This window comes from Eublepharis macularius, chromosome 1, assembly GCF_028583425.1.
Source record: "Eublepharis macularius isolate TG4126 chromosome 1, MPM_Emac_v1.0, whole genome shotgun sequence".
In the NCBI taxonomy this organism is placed as follows: domain Eukaryota; kingdom Metazoa; phylum Chordata; class Lepidosauria; order Squamata; family Eublepharidae; genus Eublepharis; species Eublepharis macularius.
In genome coordinates this window covers 166,559,223-166,578,573 of record NC_072790.1, presented here as the reverse complement: position 1 = coordinate 166,578,573, position 19,351 = coordinate 166,559,223, and the positions used below count along the sequence as shown (strand labels likewise).

The following is a 19,351-nucleotide window of genomic DNA, read 5'->3' as shown; positions in this document are numbered from 1 at the left end:
ATAATTAATATGATTTTTTTGTGCTTTCTACTTTGCCACTTTGCCTGGCTCAGGGGAGATGTTGCGGAAGAAACGTAGGGAAAAGGATGGTCATAAAGACCCCCTGCTAGTGGAAGTAAATCGACTACAAGAGAACATTGTGAAGGAGATTACTCAGCTGCAAATAGAGACTGAAACAGCAGAGAAGAAACAGTCTGAGCTTGACAAGGTTGCTCAGATCCTGGGGATTAATGTATTTGAGAAATCCCGGAAGCCATCTGCAGAAAGTAAAGATTCCACAGAAAAAAACAAGTCAGAGAATGCCAAAAGTCAGGAGAAAACTTCCAGCTCAAACAAGGTAAAATTCTAGGTGTTGGTATTAACAGATGCTCTCACTGGAGAAGAAAGGGTGTTGCCACCCACTTCCTAGTGTAATAAGCATTTTACTTAATTTTTGTCACCTGTGCTCTGCATGCATGGATCATTGCAGGAGAATTTTGTTCTTTCAAGGGAGTTTTCCATGTTTTAATGGATGACTGATCTTTGAATTATTTGTCTGCATTCTGTGGCAGCATTTCAGAGGAGGTCCTGTATATTAGATACATTAAGTAGTTTTTAAAGGACTATGAGTGATGCACTTAGAATTTTGCAATGAGTTTGTATTTTCATGTTTTGTGTGGCTCGGTTTTGGAAATGGCTTGCATAAGTTCAATAGTAGAAGTTCCTGAAAACAGGGCACCCAAAATGTACACTTTGGATTTTTTGCTCCTTGTTCTAAAGAAAGTGCATAATATATAATCCGCTGTGGTGATAAGGTGTAGAATGTGATATATTCCTGTCTTAATATTTTGTTTGTATCCCGTGTCTCATACAATACTGTGGTATCTTTTTTACTTGGAATTCTCTACTTTAGAATGCAGGTACCGGTATATGAATTTTTATATGCACCAGCAAAACTCTTCAAATCTAGGATTATTTCATTTTCTAGTTAACAGAAACAAATAAAGGGAAGGAGTTGTGGCATTTTCTGGTTCAAGGATGGGACAATTTTAGTCTAGAATGAGATAAACATGTTGTTTGTTAATGATCCCAGTGTGTTGGTTACAGACTATTTACAAATTCATAGAAAACATAAAATTACAGAGAAAAGTGCAATACTGCTCTGGATCGTCTAAAACTAAAATGCTAAGAGTGCAACCGTATATGCACATGCTGTTGTGTAAATGGTCTGTTAGGTTATTGTTACCTAGTAGTTCCTTGAAGAGAGTAATTATGAAAAAGGGGGGAGGTGTGACCTTTGTAATATTGAGGCTAAACATTCTCTACTTAGTTAGAAAACTTTTATCCTAAACCATGTTTTTTTAAGCCATCACAAACAAAGGAAGACATCTCAGTGGGCTGAGTTCACAGTCCTCTAGTTATGGGGCCAGGAAGCCTAACAGAAAAGTAAAGGAGAATGGTTTTGTCATGGCATTTTTTACAGTTTTCAAGGAAGGAATTGCAAAGGGATATATCCATACAGCATAAATAAACAGAGGTGTTTTCCCACTTATCCACGCACTGTTGGCACAAAATTGTCCACTATATATTAACTGGTATATGTGGTATTCACATTAGGGTCCCTTGACTCAAACAGAAGTTAACAAGCAGTTTAAATTATTTATGTGACTGCAGGCCCACCTTCAAAAGTGAAAAACCTTATTCTAAAGGGACATGTTCTGTTGCAGGTACTTGCACCATACACTTGAAGCTTTCACACAACTATAAATGCAAACAATATAATATAGCCAGTCTTATTTTTCATGCACGGAATGTGCAAAGTTCTAGCATGTTTAGCAGTAATTCTCATGGTTCAAGATATGGTGCTTGATTCTTCATCCGCATACATTTTTCAAGTGCATTTTGGATTAAAAAATACCTCAACTTTTGTAGAGACAAAAGCTCTCAAACACATTCTGTGTCATTTATATAATTGTTAATCAATGGGTTCTGTTAAATTTCTCTGAGCATTCTTCACACTCTTTGCAAAAGGATGGGATTGGGAACTCTTTACATATTCTTAGTACCCTGGTTGAAGTTATCTGTGCTTACACTTACACACCCAAATGTATATATACACTTTTACTTTCATGTACTCCAACGGATGTACATTCCATGCATTACTTGCCTACCCACCATCTAGCCAACGTACCTGAACCTGAATGGAGGCTCTTTCCAGCTGTCTGAACAACATCTGAGTCGGCATTACTAGCTCACTGAAATGGAATTATCCTGGGCATTGACAAGCAGGTGATATATAGTTACATATATATTTGGTGTGGTCTCTACTAGAGGCTGATTCTGAGGCATTGACTGTAATTCTGTGTTTTAGAGGTGTTTCCTTTTTGTTCTGTTTAGGAATCAAAACCAAGTAATGACAAGCCCAGGGGTAGGAGTCCCAAGCCTACAGAATCATGTTTACAGCTATCCAAACAGCATTTCCAGTCGGGCAATATTTATGACTATTACGACACAGGAAACCATTGGTGCAAGGATTGTAATACCATCTGTGGGACTATGTTTGATTTCTTCACACACATGCATAATAAGAAGCATAGGCAGGTATGTGTCCAGTCATCAGTTTTCCATTAAGCAATTTTTTATTTATTGTTTAAAGTTGTAAAAAATGTATTTAGAAGAGGGAAAGAGTACTGTACAAATTAAGGTTTTTTTAATCCACGGACGCTAAAATTTGGATAGTTTATCATCAGATGAGTTGTGATTAAACTTGACTTGTAAAAACAGTTGTTTTGGGATTACACTAAAACTTGGTTTTGAATACGTTGGACACGTCCCATACATTTCCAGAAATTGGAAGCAATATGGCCTGTTGTGATGCGAAACACTGAGTATAAGGGAAATAGTGTGCGTACCTGAGAATGATTTGTTGCTTCTTATCTTTTGGTATAATCCGTACCTGACTGCTTCATTACCTCATGTGTGGTGGCCAACTATTTTTGAATCAGAACTTCAGTTTTGTTTGGCAGTATGAGAGATAGTATGATGCCTGCTTGATACTTTCAGAGGCAGAGATGATACAGCAAAAAGAAAGCAGTCTTTTGGCAACGTAAAAAAGAGCACATTTATTGAGTTATACTAATTTTTAAGGTGACATAAGAGCCTGCTGGATCAGTCAAGTGAGATCCACCTAGTCCAGCATCTTATTTCACACAGTGGCCAGCCATTTGCCTGAAAGGGCAAATGTCATAGAGGCTGAGGTGCTCCCCTGCTGCTGCCTCCCACACTGGTATTCAAAGGTTTGCTGCCTTTAGATATGGAGGCTCCCTCAGTCACCACGGCTAGTAGCCATTGATGGTACCAAAAGATTCTGTTTTTGCTTGGAATATTGTTTTTTTTTAAAAAATCCTTTGGAATATATTGCAGTGCAAATAGAAATAAAATTCTTGTTTATATCTTTGTTCCATTTGGTTTCTCCATGTTTTGAGCTGCTACAAAACATTGACAGGTAAAATTAATTCTTTTTAATGAATTAGTTTTCACATTTCTGTTACTCTTCAAATAGACCCTGGACCCATACAATAGACCATGGGCTTCAAAGACTCAATCTGAATCAAAGCAGGATCCTATGAAACGCATTGACAAAATACCTCTTCCTGCGAAAGGTATGCTGTTATCTTTCCTTTGGCTGCTTCACAAAGGTGATCAATTGTAATACTAGGTGATAGCAGGCAAGAGATGGGGAATTCCTTCATTTCTAAGGAGCCTTTGAACAATCATTTCGTTTCTCTAAATAATTTATTCTGCTGCTGAATTGGGTAAGGATTGAAAAGCAACAGTCTCTCATATTTGAACTGTAATAACACTGGGAGGAAACTAGAGTAGGCTTCCATATTGATAAACTATAGTAAGATCAGGATTCACAAATGGAATTCATAGCTAAACATTTAAGTGCTATTGTTTAGCTTGTGTTGCTTTTAGTTATAAGCTGCAAAAGCCCTTTTGTTGATTTGAAAGTAGGATGAGTGAAGGGAAGCTGACCAAATGGGAGTTTCTTGCTCCTTGCTACTGCAGCCTACTGATCCCCCTGAAATTTCATGAACATTGTGGTAGGCAAAGTGGAGATCTACAATGAGGAGAAGGGAACTGGCAAAAATCCCTCTCTCTGTTAGCAGAAGTGTCATTCTGCTTGCAGAAGTGCTGTTTCACCTGTGGAAGAACAGTTTTGGATCCTTTTTATCTTTTCATGATGTTACCTTTGGGGGGCTTTTCAGGTTCTGAATTTCTAATCCCAGTCACCGGCTATTACTGCCAGCTATGCCATGAATTTTTTGGTGATCAGATATCTGCAGAACAACATGTGAAAAGTCATCCACATAATGAAAAATACAAGGTCAGTATCCAGGCTGTGGGTTATCATTCTTCAGCGGTGTAATAATTTTAAAATATTTTTACCATAATAGTTAATTATATATGTATTTGGATTTATATTGCTAACATCAGTTGTCTTACTGTATTGGGATATTTTCAGTCTGTTTGGTGTAGTGGTTAAGAGTGCGGGATTCTAATCTGGAGAACCGGGTTTGATTCCCCACTCCTCCACATGAAGCCAGCTGGGTGACCTTGGGTCAGTCACAGCTTCTAAGAGCTCTCTCAGCCCCACCCAGCTCACAGGGTGTTTGTTGTTGTGGGGATAATAATAACATACTTTGTAAACCGCTCTGAGTGGGCATTAAGTTGTCCTGAAGGGCAGTATATACATCTAATGTTGTTGTTGCTATAGTCTGCATTATAATATTAGAGAAGTGATGATCCTGGGAAAACAAAAATAGAAAAGTTTTTTGATCCCTCCCCTCTGAAGACTATATGGAATTGGAGAAATTGGAAATTTTGGGAAGCACTGGAAAAAAAACTCCTTTGGAACATTTTCTCTTGTGGCATGAATGCACTATTCTTTAAAGACAATGTCTTACTATCAGAAGACATGTAATATGAACATTTTGAACTGAAGGAAACTACAGCATTAGAAGATGAGAATTTCTCTGCATACTGTTGACATATAAAATGTTCAGATCCTCTTGGATTGGAGTACTTTGTACAGCTCTGCACCTAGAAGGTGTTACCATCTTCATGAGAGATGCACACAGGGCCTTCTCTGCTTGCATGTTGCTGCTTATTTGTTTTATTTATTAAAACATTTATATCCTGCCTTTTCCTATGGTTCAAGGCAGCTTACACTAATTAGGGAGCTTACCTTCCTCAGGTGTCCTTTAAAACTAAGATATATAAGCTTAGGTAGCAATAAGGTTAGAGCAGTTTGCACCTCTCTATAGCACTTACTTAGGTCACATCTTGCAGTCTTGGACAAGCCTAAGCACACTCACTGGGGAATGATCCCATTGGACAGTGGGATTTATTTCTGAGTATACATGCTTAGGATTGCAGTGCACAACATATGTTCGAAACATATAAATATGCCAAATAGCACAATTTCAAGTGAAAAATTATAAATATAAATTACATACATATACATACATATATATATATAAATAAAAATTTTATATTATACTGCACTATATTATAAATTATAAATATAAGATATAAATTGTGCATTTTATGATGTTAAAACAGTAAAATAAGATTAGGTTTAATAAGAAAGTATTACATAAATTTCAATCCCCCACCCTACACACACATTTCTGTTTTTAAGAAAACTAGAAAAAACGTGTTTTTCTCATAGCATCAACTTTTGGGGAATATTTTACATGTCTAATTGAAGTGAAGCATGATCTCAAATATAGGAAGAAATATGCAGGGGTTTTAATGATTTTCTAGTATTAATCTTCTGAATCCTAAGCATCTGTGAAAATCCTCCTTCTTTCCTGTCCCCTATTTCTTTACAAGTAGAAATAATTGGGGGTGGGAGGAAACAGCTGCACCTGGTCCACTAATACTATTCCATATTAAGTAACAGTGCTGAAATTTTTCTTCTTCTTCTCTCAGAAACATGTGGATGAGAATCCACTCTATGAAGAAAGGAGGAACCTGGACCGTCAAGCAGGACTGTCTGTGATTCAAGAAACAGAACGTAGACTGAAACGGAAACAGTGTGAAAAACCGAAAGAAGACAGAGATGAAAATAATGCAAAAGTCGCAAGAAAAGAGGAATCAAAGCCTACCAAAGAATTAGGAGAAGAGAGTAATGAAAATGAGATTAGTCAAAGGAAAGAAGATTCTAATGGCCAGAAATTTGGGATAAAGCTTAAACTGAAGAAAGATGACAAAGAGGTTGAGAAGAAGGAAGGAAAGAAAGAGGAATCCCAAAAGGAGTCAAGACAGTCATCTTTTGGAAAGTTCAGCTGGAGGAAAACTGAGAAAGATGATAAAAATCAATGCAAAGATGTACCTTCCCCTAAGGAAGAGTGTATGGAGGAAGGCAAAGATAAAGATAAAGAAAGCAAGTCTCATTCTGGAAAGTCAAATTCAAAGCCTATTGCAATTAAGTTGTCTGGGAAAACTGTTATACCACACACGAGCCCATGGACACCAGTTGTTTCAGCTTCATCACAAGCAAAAATCAGGCCAAATTTACCAGTCCCTGTCATGGTTCTAAGGAAGTCTACAACTACAACAGTAAGCAAGCCAGCACCATTAAACACATTCTTGTCTATAAAATCATCAGGTGCCACCACCAAGCCACTTCCTGTTGTAAAAGAGGGTAATCCAGAACTTGTTCTACCTCCAGATATTATTTCAAAAGCTTTTGGGGGAGAAGTAGTTGTATTAAAGGGCTCTCAGGAGAATGTAAACTTACCAGAACAGGCAGAGACTCAGGTACAGGAGGCTGAAAGTGTGACAAAGGCTGTGGAACATGCAAAGGTTTTAGAAAACGTCAAGGCAAGTATGGAAAAAGTACAGGAGCAGGCAATGCTGGTGGCAAAGGCACAAGCAAAAGCACGAGAGCTTGCAGTTATTGCAAAAGAACAAGAGCTTGCAAGACTGCCAAAGATGCACGAACAACCTCACATGTTTGAGCGTCCACATCGTCGCCCTCCTCTTCTCCCACTGCCACCACGACCACCAGTATCATTACTGCCACCACGACGATCACCGCTGCTATTCCCACCTCCACCCCTGCTACCACCAAAGCAGACACCACTTATTCTGGCAGATGACATGGCTCCAGGTGTATCTGAGGATGATAAAAACATACTGGCAATGCCCATGTGCCCACGTCCTTTACCTCCACCAACTATTTTCAAAGACCATGTTAAAAAAATGGAGAAAAAGAACACTTGCCTGGCTGCAGGCAATGCTAAAGATCTTTATGACATTTTCTACAACAACAGTGGAAGAAGTCCAGCTGATAATAAGCTTGCAAGTTCTGTAGCTTCAGATAAAGGAAAATTAAGTCCTGTTGAGAAAGAGAGAAGTACAGAAATGCTAACAGACTCTAAACCAAATATCCATTCTTCCATACAAGAAACTCTGCAGAATGTAGACAATTCTTCAGATGTTAGCAAAATCCCTGTATACGAGGGAACCCCAGAAAATGAAGCAGTGAAATCTGAGAAGGTTTGGGCAGCTTCTAAAGAAAACATTGAAACTGAAACTTATGTTGAGGAGGAATCACAGAACATCTTGTCTGATTCACAAATTACATCAACATACATAGAAACAGCAAAATCTAATGTTCTTCAATCAAGTCCATCTCTTTCCCTTCAGAATAAGCAAGAAATAAGAACCATTGCTTCAGCAGAACGAAGCAAGGAATCATTAGAGTTTACAAGAGCAGAATTAGCCATACAGATACTGAATACGAGTTTTCTTCCTGCTGATAAAGTTAATAAGAAACCTGCAGAATTTGAGTCTGCAGAGCTAGCCATGCAGTTGTCAGAAGACAAAGCTCCTCTGGAAGAAGTTAACAAGAATGCATCAGAGCTTCATACTGCTGCGGTTATATCTTCTGATAATGAACTAGCCATTTTGTCATCCGAAGAGAAAGCTCTTTCTTTGCAAGATGTTAGCAAGAAACTTCTAGAGTTTAAGACTGCAGAATTTGCCATGGCATTTCAAGAAAGCAGTACTCCTCCTCTTGTAGAAGAAGTTAGTAAGAATTTGTCAGAACTTCAGACAGCGTTCTTTATATCTTCTGATGAGTTAGTCTCCATTTCATCTGAAGGTAAAGCTCTTTCTTTGCAAGATGTTTGCAAGAAACCTGCAGAGCTCGAGTCTGTAGAGTCTACCGTGGCCCTTCCAGAAAGCAGTACTACTCCTCTTCTAGAAGGAGTTAGCAAGAATTCATCAGAGCTTCAGACATCAGTGTTTATATCTTCTGATAATGAATTAGGTGTGGTGCCATCTGAAGGCAAAGGTCTTTCTTTGCAAGATGTTAGCAAGAAACCCATAGAGACTGAGACTGTAGAGTCCACCATGGCATTTCCAGAAAGTAGTACTCCTCCTCATCTGGAAGAAGTTACCAAGGATTCATCAGAGCTTCAGACATCAGTGTTTATACCTTCTGATAATGAATTAGGTGTGGTGCCATCTGAAGGCAAAGCTCTTTCTTTGCAAGATGTTAGCAAGAAACCCATAGAGACTGAGACTGTAGAGTCCACCATGGCATTTCCAGAAAGTAGTACTCCTCCTCATCTGGAAGAAGTTACCAAGGATTCATCAGAGCTTCAGACATCAGTGTTTATGCCTTCTGATAATGAATTAGCTGTGGTGCCATCCAAAGGTAAAGCTCTTTCTTTGCAAGATGTTATCAATAAACCCATAGAGACTGAGACTGTAGAGTCCACCATGGCATTTCCAGAAAGAAGTACTCCTCCTCATTTGGAAGAAGTTACCAAGGATTCATCAGAGCTTCAGACATCAGTGTTTATACCTTCTGATAATGAATTAGCTGTGGTGCCATCCGAAGGTAAAGCACTTTCTTTGCAAGATGTTAGCAAGAAACCCATAGGGACTGAGACTTTAGAGTCCACCATGGCATTTCCAGAAAGTAGTACTCCTCCTCATCTGGAAGAAGTTACCAAGGATTCATCAGAGCTTCAGACATCAGTGTTTATATCTTCTGATAATGAATTAGCTGTGGTGCCATCCGAAGGTAAAGCTCTTTCTTTGCAAGATGTTAGCAAGAAATCCATAGAGACTGAGAATGCAGAGTCCACCATGGTAATTTCAGAAAACAATATTCCTCCTCTTTTGGAAGAAGTTAGCAAGAATTCATCAGAGCTTGATAATAAAGTAATTGCTCCATTGTCGGAAGATAAAGCTTTTATTTTGCAGGATGTGGGCAAGAAACCTACTGAGTTTGAGACTGCAGAATTAGCCATGACATTGCCAAAAAGAAGTGTTCCTCTTTCGGAAGTAATAAGTAAGAATGTCCCAGAGCTTCAGACAGCAGAGTTAATATTTGCTGACAGTAAGAAATTAATTACACAGTTGTCAGAAGACAGTCTTCCTCTTTTAGAGCGTGTTAGCAAGAAGCCATTGGGATTTGAAGACACAGAAGTAGCTATGCAGTTGCCAGAAAAGAATGCTGCTCCTTTAGAAGAAGGTACCAACAATACATCACAACTTGAGACAGTAGCATTTAAAACTCTTGATAATAAAGAGTTAGTTACACCATTGCCAGAAAATAACTATAGTAAAGGAACTCAAGCAGTGATAGATGTTGGGGTTACACATGGTGAGGACATCAATCAGAAGCCACAAGATCTGCAGAAAATGGAGGTTCAGTATGAGATTGAGAATGATTTGGAGATGGAAATGGATGTGTCCATTTTAGGTGAGAGAGATATAGAAAAGGAACATGTGAAACTAGCAGCATGTCCATCTGACATTAGTCAGGGAGATCCAGAGTCTCAGTTACTAGAAATGCAAGTTGAAACCCACAAGGGAAAGGGATTTGTTCTAACAGAAGAGAATCAAATGAATGACAGTTCTAAACTGACAGTTTCTGCTTGGGTTTCAGACGTGCGCGTTCAGAGTCAGCTGGTTTTGGTGCCAATAAACACATCAAAAATGAATGAAGAAAGTCCTCAAATAGCAGAGACAGGTCAGGATAGTTCTAAAGAATCATTAGTGGATCTTCAACTAGGAAATGTGGGATTTGACAGGCTTGAGTCAGCATTCAGTGAAGAAATTTCACAAGCTTCAGTGGCCCAGAGCATGGATCCAGAATTGAAAACTTTAAATAAAGGTGAATCCGACTCTTTCCATACTGACAGTAAAGAAGAGGGGTTGTTGGCTAACGTGCAACAAAAAGCTGGAGAGGATTCTGATGTAGTCCATGTTCCTGAATCAGGAGAGATGCCAGTTGATTGTCTTGTTAATGTAACAATGACAAGCTGCATACAAGAGAAACATGAAGAAACTAGCCAGCAGTCATTGAGTTGTGGAACTAAGGATCTCCATATACAGGGAGCTGATGATCTGGGCAGCATCTCTTCTTCAAATGATGTAGAACTTAGTTCTGAGGTAGAATTGATATTTGTAAAAGATGGTACACAAGGGCCTTCTGAACCTACTATGGAATTCAGTGAGGAGAGAGGTTCCATGGAAAAAGTAAACTTTACCAGAGTGCAGCCAGTGACTGTCCAAGAGCCATTAGATGTTCTCCCAGCAGAATTCAGTGTCGAAAGTCTGGGAGAGGAAACCCTTTCTTTTACAGGAATGAACACAGAGGTCTTAAATACCTCAGTAGCTGGTGACTTTGAATTGCACACAACTTACTCAGAACTTAGTTTTGATCAATCTGCAACCCTTAGTCTGAATTTAAATGTGGAAAATGATAGAGATGTTCCAAAATCTAATGACATAAAGCCTACTGATCCTTCCAGACTGAAGGCACGTCTGGAATTAGAAACCATTGATTTTAGCTTGAGAGATATTGATGTGGACCGTGAACATCTGGGTATCTTACCACCTGAAATTCTAAATGAGGATTCTGTAGAGAGCCCCAAGTTAGAGACTATTGCACCAGTTTGTTTAGAGGCCAGCAAAACTATTGAGTTGGGCATTAATCATCCAGGGGTTGAATCAGAAGTGATTGATTTTGCTGCATTAACCTCTGCTGAACAAGATGATAAACTTCATCCTTTGGTTTCTGATGTAGCTGACCCACACATCATATCTCCTGCAGCAAACGATGGCAGTGGAGAAACAGACATGCCACTCTTCAAAATGCAGTACATGCCACCAATTTCTGAGACTCTTCTAAAAACAGATAGTAAAGGTAACACTTCTGATATGCTATCACTGAGTTGTGGTGGCAAAAGCTTACAAAGCCATGCAGCTGTGTGTGTGGTACCCTTTCTTCCAGATCCAAAGGAAACATCTCTAGAAGTGGGGGGCTCAGGTGACAGTGAACTGTGTGTGGTCAAGAATGAGATACAGATACATGCAAGGGAGTTAATAAAGATGGAGGACGTAGAAAGTAACGATGGTAGATGTGAAGTTAACAGGAAGTTGGCTTCAGAAGTAACTGAAAACTCTGCAGAGGATCTGGTAAGTTCAGGCGAAATTTAATCCCAAACCTTGAGTAGTTGTTGCTTGAATTTTGTAAACGCTGTTTTAATATGTTGGACATTCTGCACCTCGTAGTAGATAATAGCTAAAGCTTAAACTTTTTTGCCTCAATAAGTAGATCATATACTGTATGTACTAGATTGTATAAAATGTTTTCTTGTCAATCTTTGACTGTTTAGTTTCTATTTCTTGCCACTAAAATTGAATTTCACATTTATATGTGTGTTTAGTCTCTAGTTCATTTGGGGTCTGCTTGCTTTTTTACTATTTTTGTTTGCACTTTTTTGACTTTTAATGATTTCTGATTTACACAGCTTCTGTAAGTAACATTCCAGTGCAACGCTGACAAGCGCAAGGACAGCTGTTCAGCATTTGAGGAAAGTGGAGACTCTTGCTGATACCTTTAAGCTGAAAGTTTGTTTGAAATGTTATGCATGTTTTGTTGCACAAAATGTATGAAGAGATTGTTCTACATTTTTCATGTCCTTTGACTTGTAATTACATTGTCAATTGTTCTTGTAATCAAGACTGTAATGCTTTATTGTATAAAACCCTCTGTGGATGCCATCTCACTGAACAAAGGAGAAAAAATACTGCCATCTTTTGGAGAAGAAAACTCTTTGGTAAGGTTGTGGCCTGACACCTGGACTCTGAATATTGAGGTCACTTATATGATTTGAAATCACATTTGCTTTCATTGTATCGTATACAGTAACTTTTTGTGTTAAATCATTTAGCAGTTCCCAACTCTGAAGAAGTAGAAGAACTGAACTTTGGATTCACTTCATGTACCAGACATAACATGCCTGAATGATCCCCTGAGCCACAAAATACTGTTGTGTGAAGGTTTCCACTTATACAGCTTATCAAGAGAAATGTAGTAAATGTTTGCTTGGATAAATGAAAGGGTTTTTATCTGTAAATCTAAAAATAAACCTATGATGATCAAAGCTATCTAATTTTTTCCTGTGTTTTTCAAACAACTCTGTAATCAGTTTTCTTAAGGTGAAGAAAAAATGGAAACCAATGGTGAAATTGCCATCCAGTTAACTTCCTGTAAAATGATTTTGGTTGGAGTAACCAAGCTTTGAGTTATGTAGCATTAAGAGAAATGTTGGAAATGTGACACTTAAATATTGAGTGTGTTAAAAATAGGGAATTTGTGTTCCTTTCTTAAGATTTCTGATTTCCATTGAGTTTAAGTTCCTAGGGTCTTTGAAGGTAATTAAATGCATTGAGAGTACAAGGTGAAATCTGTATGGGAGAAGAGTTTTTTGTCTGCTTAAAATGAAATATATCCATCAACTAAGCATAAACTTCATGCATCTGAAGAACTGCCCATAAAACTGTATGCCAGAATAAACCTGTTAATCTAAATTTCCACAAATTTCAATTAAAACAAGTGACACAACCTGACTCATGTGCAAATGCACCAAACAGTTTTTGGTGACAGATACAAACTGTGCATATCACAAATAATTCAGCATGATGCTTCTGGTTTTAGTGGTACCAGCTACCCTACCAGTTAACTATAAAAGGCAGAGGTATGACGGGGTTTCATTTGCCTATATGGCTTCCAGATCTTGTTTGCCACCACCCAGTTAGTTTTGTTGATACAAATATGTATTGTTCATACTTGCTGGGAGCTTTATATAGTTGATTTGCACCTGGCAGACAGCATCAAACAATACATATCCATTTATTAATCACCAGATGCCGCTCTGTACACGGGTACAAATCACTTGTCTTGCAGCCATATACATCCATGCTTGCTGTTTTTATTGAAGAACGGAGTTTAGTAAATGCTCCCTTTCATCAGTACTTCCAGTAAAATTTAAAAATCACTGCATTCTTTTTTATCCCGCCTTGTCTCTGTGGAGTTTTGTGGTAAAGTATATGGTCTCTTCCTTCTCCCTCTATCCTTACAGTAGCCTGGGGACAGAGAGAAATATGGGTTAGCATTCCTGCTTCAAACAACATGCTTTGAAACAGTAGAGGAGAAAGCCCATTACTACTAATGTTTACAATACACCCAAGGCATGTGAAGTTTTTTATGTGCTTTATTTTATATCGAAAGAAAAATGGTTAACTGAGTTCAGATTGGCCTTTGTGAGAATCTAGAAGAAAAAATGCTGTACGAAACTGCATTTGTATTTTTGCATGCATTTTTATTTTTATAATTAGAAGTCTGGGTGTAACTGAATAAACTGATGGGTAAATTCTGAGGTATGTAATTTGTATTAACTGACCTTGGGAATTTGTTCTGAATGAGAAAACAGCTTCTTAGTAACAGCAAGAACAAAACAAGTGGGTATTTATGCCTGATTGGTTAAGTATGATTTTGCAAACGACCTGATTTGGATTTCTGAGCTTTGCTAATTTGCAAATACAGTTTCTTCATAAAATTGTTTAGGCTTTAAGATTGGTTTAGCTTTTTTGATCTGTTGTACTGCTATATGCTTTGAAGCAGTTATCTAGCTATGCTATTCAAGATCATATTAAACTAAACTTACATGATGAAACAAATTGGCAAATCCCTCATTTATATATTCTGGTTAGATGAACACTGAGTTGGCATCTCCAGAGAACACTGCAACAACCAACTTGTTGAAGGAGTGAAAGTACTGTCAAGAACGTAGTCAAAACCTTTTTTTGTGGGGGGGGGGGGTTGGTATTGAGGACCAGGGCTCTGGTTTGTTTGTTTTTCATGGGTATATTTTCATGAATGGAAGATATCTTAAAAGTCTTTGAAATTAAAACTTCTCCACTGAGATGCAGCTGTCCTGTGTACTCCAGCCCCCAAACAAATGCATTTGCATAGGCTGAATTGAAAGAGCAAACATTGTAAGGTAGTACGTAGATGTTGTATACGTAGTTAAAGCATGCTCTTTGGTGGCTGAATGCTGAAGAAATTTTTTATTCTACCTTTCTCTGCCCAGCTAAAGAGTCAAACCTTGTATGAAAAATGATTTTATTTCTTCAGTAGTCAAAAGGGCTGTTCTGAAGATGTCAACCCCCCTGGCTCCCGAGTTGTCATCTCATAAGACACTTGAAAGGGTACTGCTGTACAGTCAACTCTGAACTATAATGGACAAATACATCTAGAAAGTGCTTTACAGAAACACTGCAAAGTGAAAAATATTCAGCACAAGAATTGAAATTTACTTTTTGATTCTCATAATAAAAGAATTGTATGTACTGGTATGTTGCTAAACTGTCAACTTTGGAAATTTGCTTTCGTTGTCCGACATGCATCTTCTTGAAAAGGAGTTTTAAAGGCCTGAAAATCCCTGCAGGAGGATTATCTCCTCTCTCTCCAGCAGAAGGCACTGTCATTTATCATGTGGATGAACAAATTGTGTGTTGGTAGCCCTTAAGGAGGGCTGCATTCAGAAATCAAGCTTACATGCCACATAGGAGCTACTTCTAGGAACTGCATCTATGCTGTATAAATATACCCTTTATTTGTGAGTTTGCAGAGGTCTGGGATAAGTGATTAACACCTGTAAAAATACAATTTGTTCTTTTAAATCAGTTTGAGCATTTGATTGTCTTGTGCTTTCAGTGAAAGTAGTCCACCAAAAAGCATAAGGTAAGGAAAAGGACCAGCTGAGATCCTAAGGGTTACTTTTAAAAGTTTGGTCTCCCTGGAATATTTCAAATTGCTTTTGTAATTTCTGTTAGTTTCAAAAGCTAGGAGCAGCTGAGATTATGAAGTATAAAGTTTACTTTCTGGGCTCATGGAAGTAAGTTTCTGGGTCAAGTTCTTTCCTGACAAAGTGTAGGAAAGTGAGTTTTGAGAGGACAACGGTAAACCATGAAGTATGTCAAAATGTGTAGACTCAAATAATTAATGGAAGAATTGAGCTTTCTCTGTCATTTGGCTTGGCTAGATTATTTTGCTTGCTACAATAAAGCAGTGGCAGGGCCTTCTCATGGGGCAGAAAATGAATACTGTTTACTGGGGCCCACAGGTACCTCGTCCAGGGTGCAATCTACATTGTCATGGGGGGAAATTTAGGATAAACTGTAGGTCATGCCTGACTATACAAACTTATTTCCTTGTATCTATGTATCTGTTGTCCAGATCTTGAGAGGATATGCTGGAACCAATCAGAAGCGTGTTAGAGTAGTAGTCTTAAAAACAACATACTGAACTGCTGGGCCTTCTGGGTCTGTCATATCAATAACTACCAGTCCCAGAATTCCTTTTGCACAGGCAGGAGTTAGGGACAACAAGTGGGAAGGGCAAATCAAAATATAAGAAAGCGGGAGCAAGTACAGCTACAGCTTCTGATAGGATTTGCAAGCCCCAAATATTTTCAAGTGTCTTAATTCACACACACTCCCTGCTGCCATGTCTCGTGGTAGCCGTAAATACAAATCAGGCAGCCAGAAACAAGGGGAAAGAAGTTAAAGGCAACCAATCTATGTTCAGCATTTCAAATCAGACGCGGTCTTTCTCCAGTAAGACAATACAGTGGTTGGGGAAGCAGAAGATGAAAATGATATCAATGCAAAAACAGCCTGTGGCAATGAATTTTCAGTGAAGTGTGTATATAGCCATACAAATTATTTGCACAATGCTAGTAACTATGGAAAAAGCTGAAAGAGGTTTCAGCAAGCTAGTACTTTCCAAAAACTGCAAGTGTTCTACAATGCAGCAAGAGCCCTCCCAGCCAGCAGACAATGGCTGCTGGGGCTGAGGGTTGTTTTCTGCCCTGGAAAGGGAAAGCAGCTGCCCTGTTTTCTGGGCATCCTGGTTCTCAACATAGGGGGCGGGGCTTAGCATCTTATAAGGCGGCTCCGACTCTCATGCTGGCAGTTGATTCCTCATGCTTAGCCAGGGAGGAGTAATCAGAGGTGTCTCCCTTTCCTCAGCCAAGTAACGAGACTCAAGAGATGGACTGCAGCCCACACCAGTGGTGGCAGCTTTGGCAGTGGTTTTGGTCAGCAGTAGCAGTTGCTGTGCAGCAGCATTCGCTGTGCAGCAGCATTCGCTGTGCAGCAGCATTTGCAGCACTGTGGTGCCAACTTGGGGTGTTATGCCCGGGCCTGTCGGCCGGGAGCAGCACCTTCCATATGCCTCCCATACTGGGGCAGGTAGATTTTGGGGCCTAGCAGCAGTGAGCGGTAGAAGCTTGCGATGGTGGCCTGTGCCGGCTAATGCTGAGGCAGGCAAAGCCCCGCTCACATAAAAAGGGCCCGCACCAGTATGGCTTTCAGGCCTGACCACAGGAGGAGGGACTACATCCTGATTTTCATTGGCCTCTAGTCCTGGAGGAAGGGGTTTGCCCTTCGTATTGTTAGCTCCCGGCCTTGCCAGGGTAAGAGGCTTTGGCTCTACAACGTGGCCAGGTGAGGCAGAGGGTTTGGCCTAATTCCTCCCGCCCTAACCCCCCTTTGCCCCAAATTTGTGTTTTGTTACCTCTAATTTATCCAGTGATCATTTTAGGTGCAGTAGTTTGGTTGCCATTTTAGGTCCAGTCCTCTCTTTTAACCATGCATCTAGGAAAGGTAGTGGACTTCTAAAGGCAAACAGCCTGCCAAAAGGCCTACTTCCAAGAGGACCCAGCCTACCTTGTCTTCCTCTGATGATGATAAGGCCACTCTAGGCAGGCAGGAAATACTAGATCGCCTGGTTATGTGGGGCAAGCTAGAGGTGCACTGGCAGCCCCAATGGGTGCAGCTAAGAGACAGAGGTCAGCTAGGCTGGCCTCCAATTCAGTTTTCCAAAGGGAGGTGCTAACTCATCTTTCTGTCCTTGAGGGAACATCTGGTGCTGCCGGTGGTGAAGGGAGCAGAATCCAGGTGGTAGTGGGCACACCGGCGAAGGTTAACACAATGGTGACCAACCAGGAGTGGTCTTCGGAGATCGGGCCTGTTGCGGTGGATTCGTTGGGCAGTGATGGTAAGTATACCTTGCCACAGGAGGATTATGCATGGACTTGGGGGCCCTCGGGTCAGGCACCTCCTTCCTTGTCCTTTGGCTTAGTGCACACACCATACACACAGGTGGGCTTGACAAGTTGGCCAACTCAGCCGGTGGGGCTCTGCTGCAGCCAATCTCCAGGGTGAGGCCCAGGCTGGTCCTTCCCCAGCCCAGGGCACGACAGGACTGTGGTCCTTTGGAGAAGAGCCAGTCTGGCTGGGGCAATATGGAGGGGTTTCTGAAATGTCGCCCACGCAAATGGCTGCAGGTTCCTTCCCCTGAGGTGGGGGGACAGGTGGGTCCATTGGCATGGCATGGCTACCAAGGTGCATCCTGGAACCCAGCCCCCTTCAGGGGCCAGCTGCATATGGGTCAGTGTTGTTTAGTGCCCTGCCATTCAGTGATTTAGTAAGGCCCTTGGGGAACCACTTAACTCAGGCCACCAGAGATAAGGTCTTAAGAGGGGAGGAAGTCGATGTCTTCACCCTCCTCTTCAGGGAACTGGAGAAGAACGGAGGACTTCGATGATAGAGACAAGGAGAAGCTGAGATGTGGGAAGGATGACTGCACCTGGGCCAATTGGTTGCCAGGGTTTCTGATTTATGCCGGGGTATTGGCCTGCATGCAACCATGGAGGGCAGCCCCACTCTTCCAATATATAGATATTATATATAAGGGGTACACTGACTTCGCCAGTGCTGTGTGGTTGCAGCGAGGAATTACAATGAGGAATTAAGGACGGGGGTCGTCCTCCATCCCAGATTGCTTTGGGATCAAATTCACCTGCAGCTTTGGCTGCAGGTGATGTCCCTGGCTAAGCCTAATTCTAGGGACCGTTTGGCAGCTGTCACCTAGTCCATTGCCTTCAATTGACTCCTGGCACCTGCACTGACGTGGGGCAGTCTGTTCAGCCCTGCCTGCTTTGCTGGGAGTTCACCTCTCGGGGTCTGTTCCAGGAAGGCGTGCAAGTTTAGACAGGAATGCCCAATGTGTGGCAGCCCCCACTCCTTCACATCCTGCCCAAGGCAGCAGAGGGTGTGGTAGGCATGGGCTTTCAGCAGCCTTCTGGTAAAGGGATGCTGTCCGATAAGACTGAAGGCACTTAGGCGACTGTTACAGGCATATCCCAAGCATTCAGATGCTTTGGGGTTTTTTTTAGAAGGTTTCAAGTTCAGTTTTAGAATTTCATTACAGGGCCCCAGAGCTCCCTTCCTGTCGACCAACCTGTATTCAGTCACCTGCATGGAAGCGGTAGTGTGGGACAAGTTAGCAAAGGAATGTGACAGGGTGCTGGGGCAATTTGCTGCCCCTCTGGTGCCCTGTTTACAGGTCTCCTCCTTGGCAGTGGTACCTAAAAAGACTGTGAGTGAGTTCTGACCTTTCTTACCCCCAGGGGCTCTTTAAATGATGCCATTCCGGAGCACTTGTATTCGGGCTGTCAGCATAATGCACCAGTGTGGGGTTAGCGCTGAAATGGCCAAATGCGACATCAAGTCGGTATTTCATCTCCTTATAGTTCATCCCGAGGACATTGAGCTGCTTGGTTTTTCATTTGAGGGCCATTATTTGGATGGCTTTCTTTTCGTAGGCCCTGCGAGTTCTGGCCAATGTGCCTGGTTTCTGGCTGTCTTTGTCCGTCTGGCTGGAGAGATGAGGGTTCTGCTGGCTCATGAAAAGATGGAGGGTCTTGTGCCAGTGCTGACGTTTCTGGGCATTTAGCTTGACATGGTACAGCAAACCTCATGGTTACTAGCAGGGCTCAGTTGGAGGCAGAACGCACAGGAATGGCGTTCCAGTAGATCTGAAAAGAGGTCACGTGGGTTTTGGCCCCGCCCACATGATTCCTTTTCCTCCTAGTGCAAGCTGAGTGGTGCTGGGCTCCAAAGGAACGTAAGCTGCTTGGAT

The 19,351-nt window shown here is 40.9% G+C and overlaps 1 protein-coding gene across 3 annotated transcripts in view; it reads left to right on the top strand.

The window, feature by feature from the left end:
• The window catches only part of ZNF318 (zinc finger protein 318), a 39,890-nt gene extending 22,519 nt beyond the window's left edge, over positions 1–17,371 (top strand). Inside the window, exons 6-11 of one of the 3 annotated variants that reach the window (XM_054977019.1) lie at positions 54–337; positions 2,377–2,580; positions 3,542–3,641; positions 4,251–4,369; positions 5,980–11,221; positions 11,829–17,371. In XM_054977019.1, the coding sequence (XP_054832994.1) occupies positions 54–337; positions 2,377–2,580; positions 3,542–3,641; positions 4,251–4,369; positions 5,980–11,221; positions 11,829–11,860 (5,981 nt within the window). In that variant the 3' untranslated portion in view covers positions 11,861–17,371. Of the gene's footprint in view, positions 1–53; positions 338–2,376; positions 2,581–3,541; positions 3,642–4,250; positions 4,370–5,979 lie in introns of all 3 variants that reach the window. The other 2 variants (XM_054977010.1, XM_054977000.1) reach the window with 2 other exon arrangements.
• Positions 17,372–19,351: the final 1,980 nt, after the last annotated feature.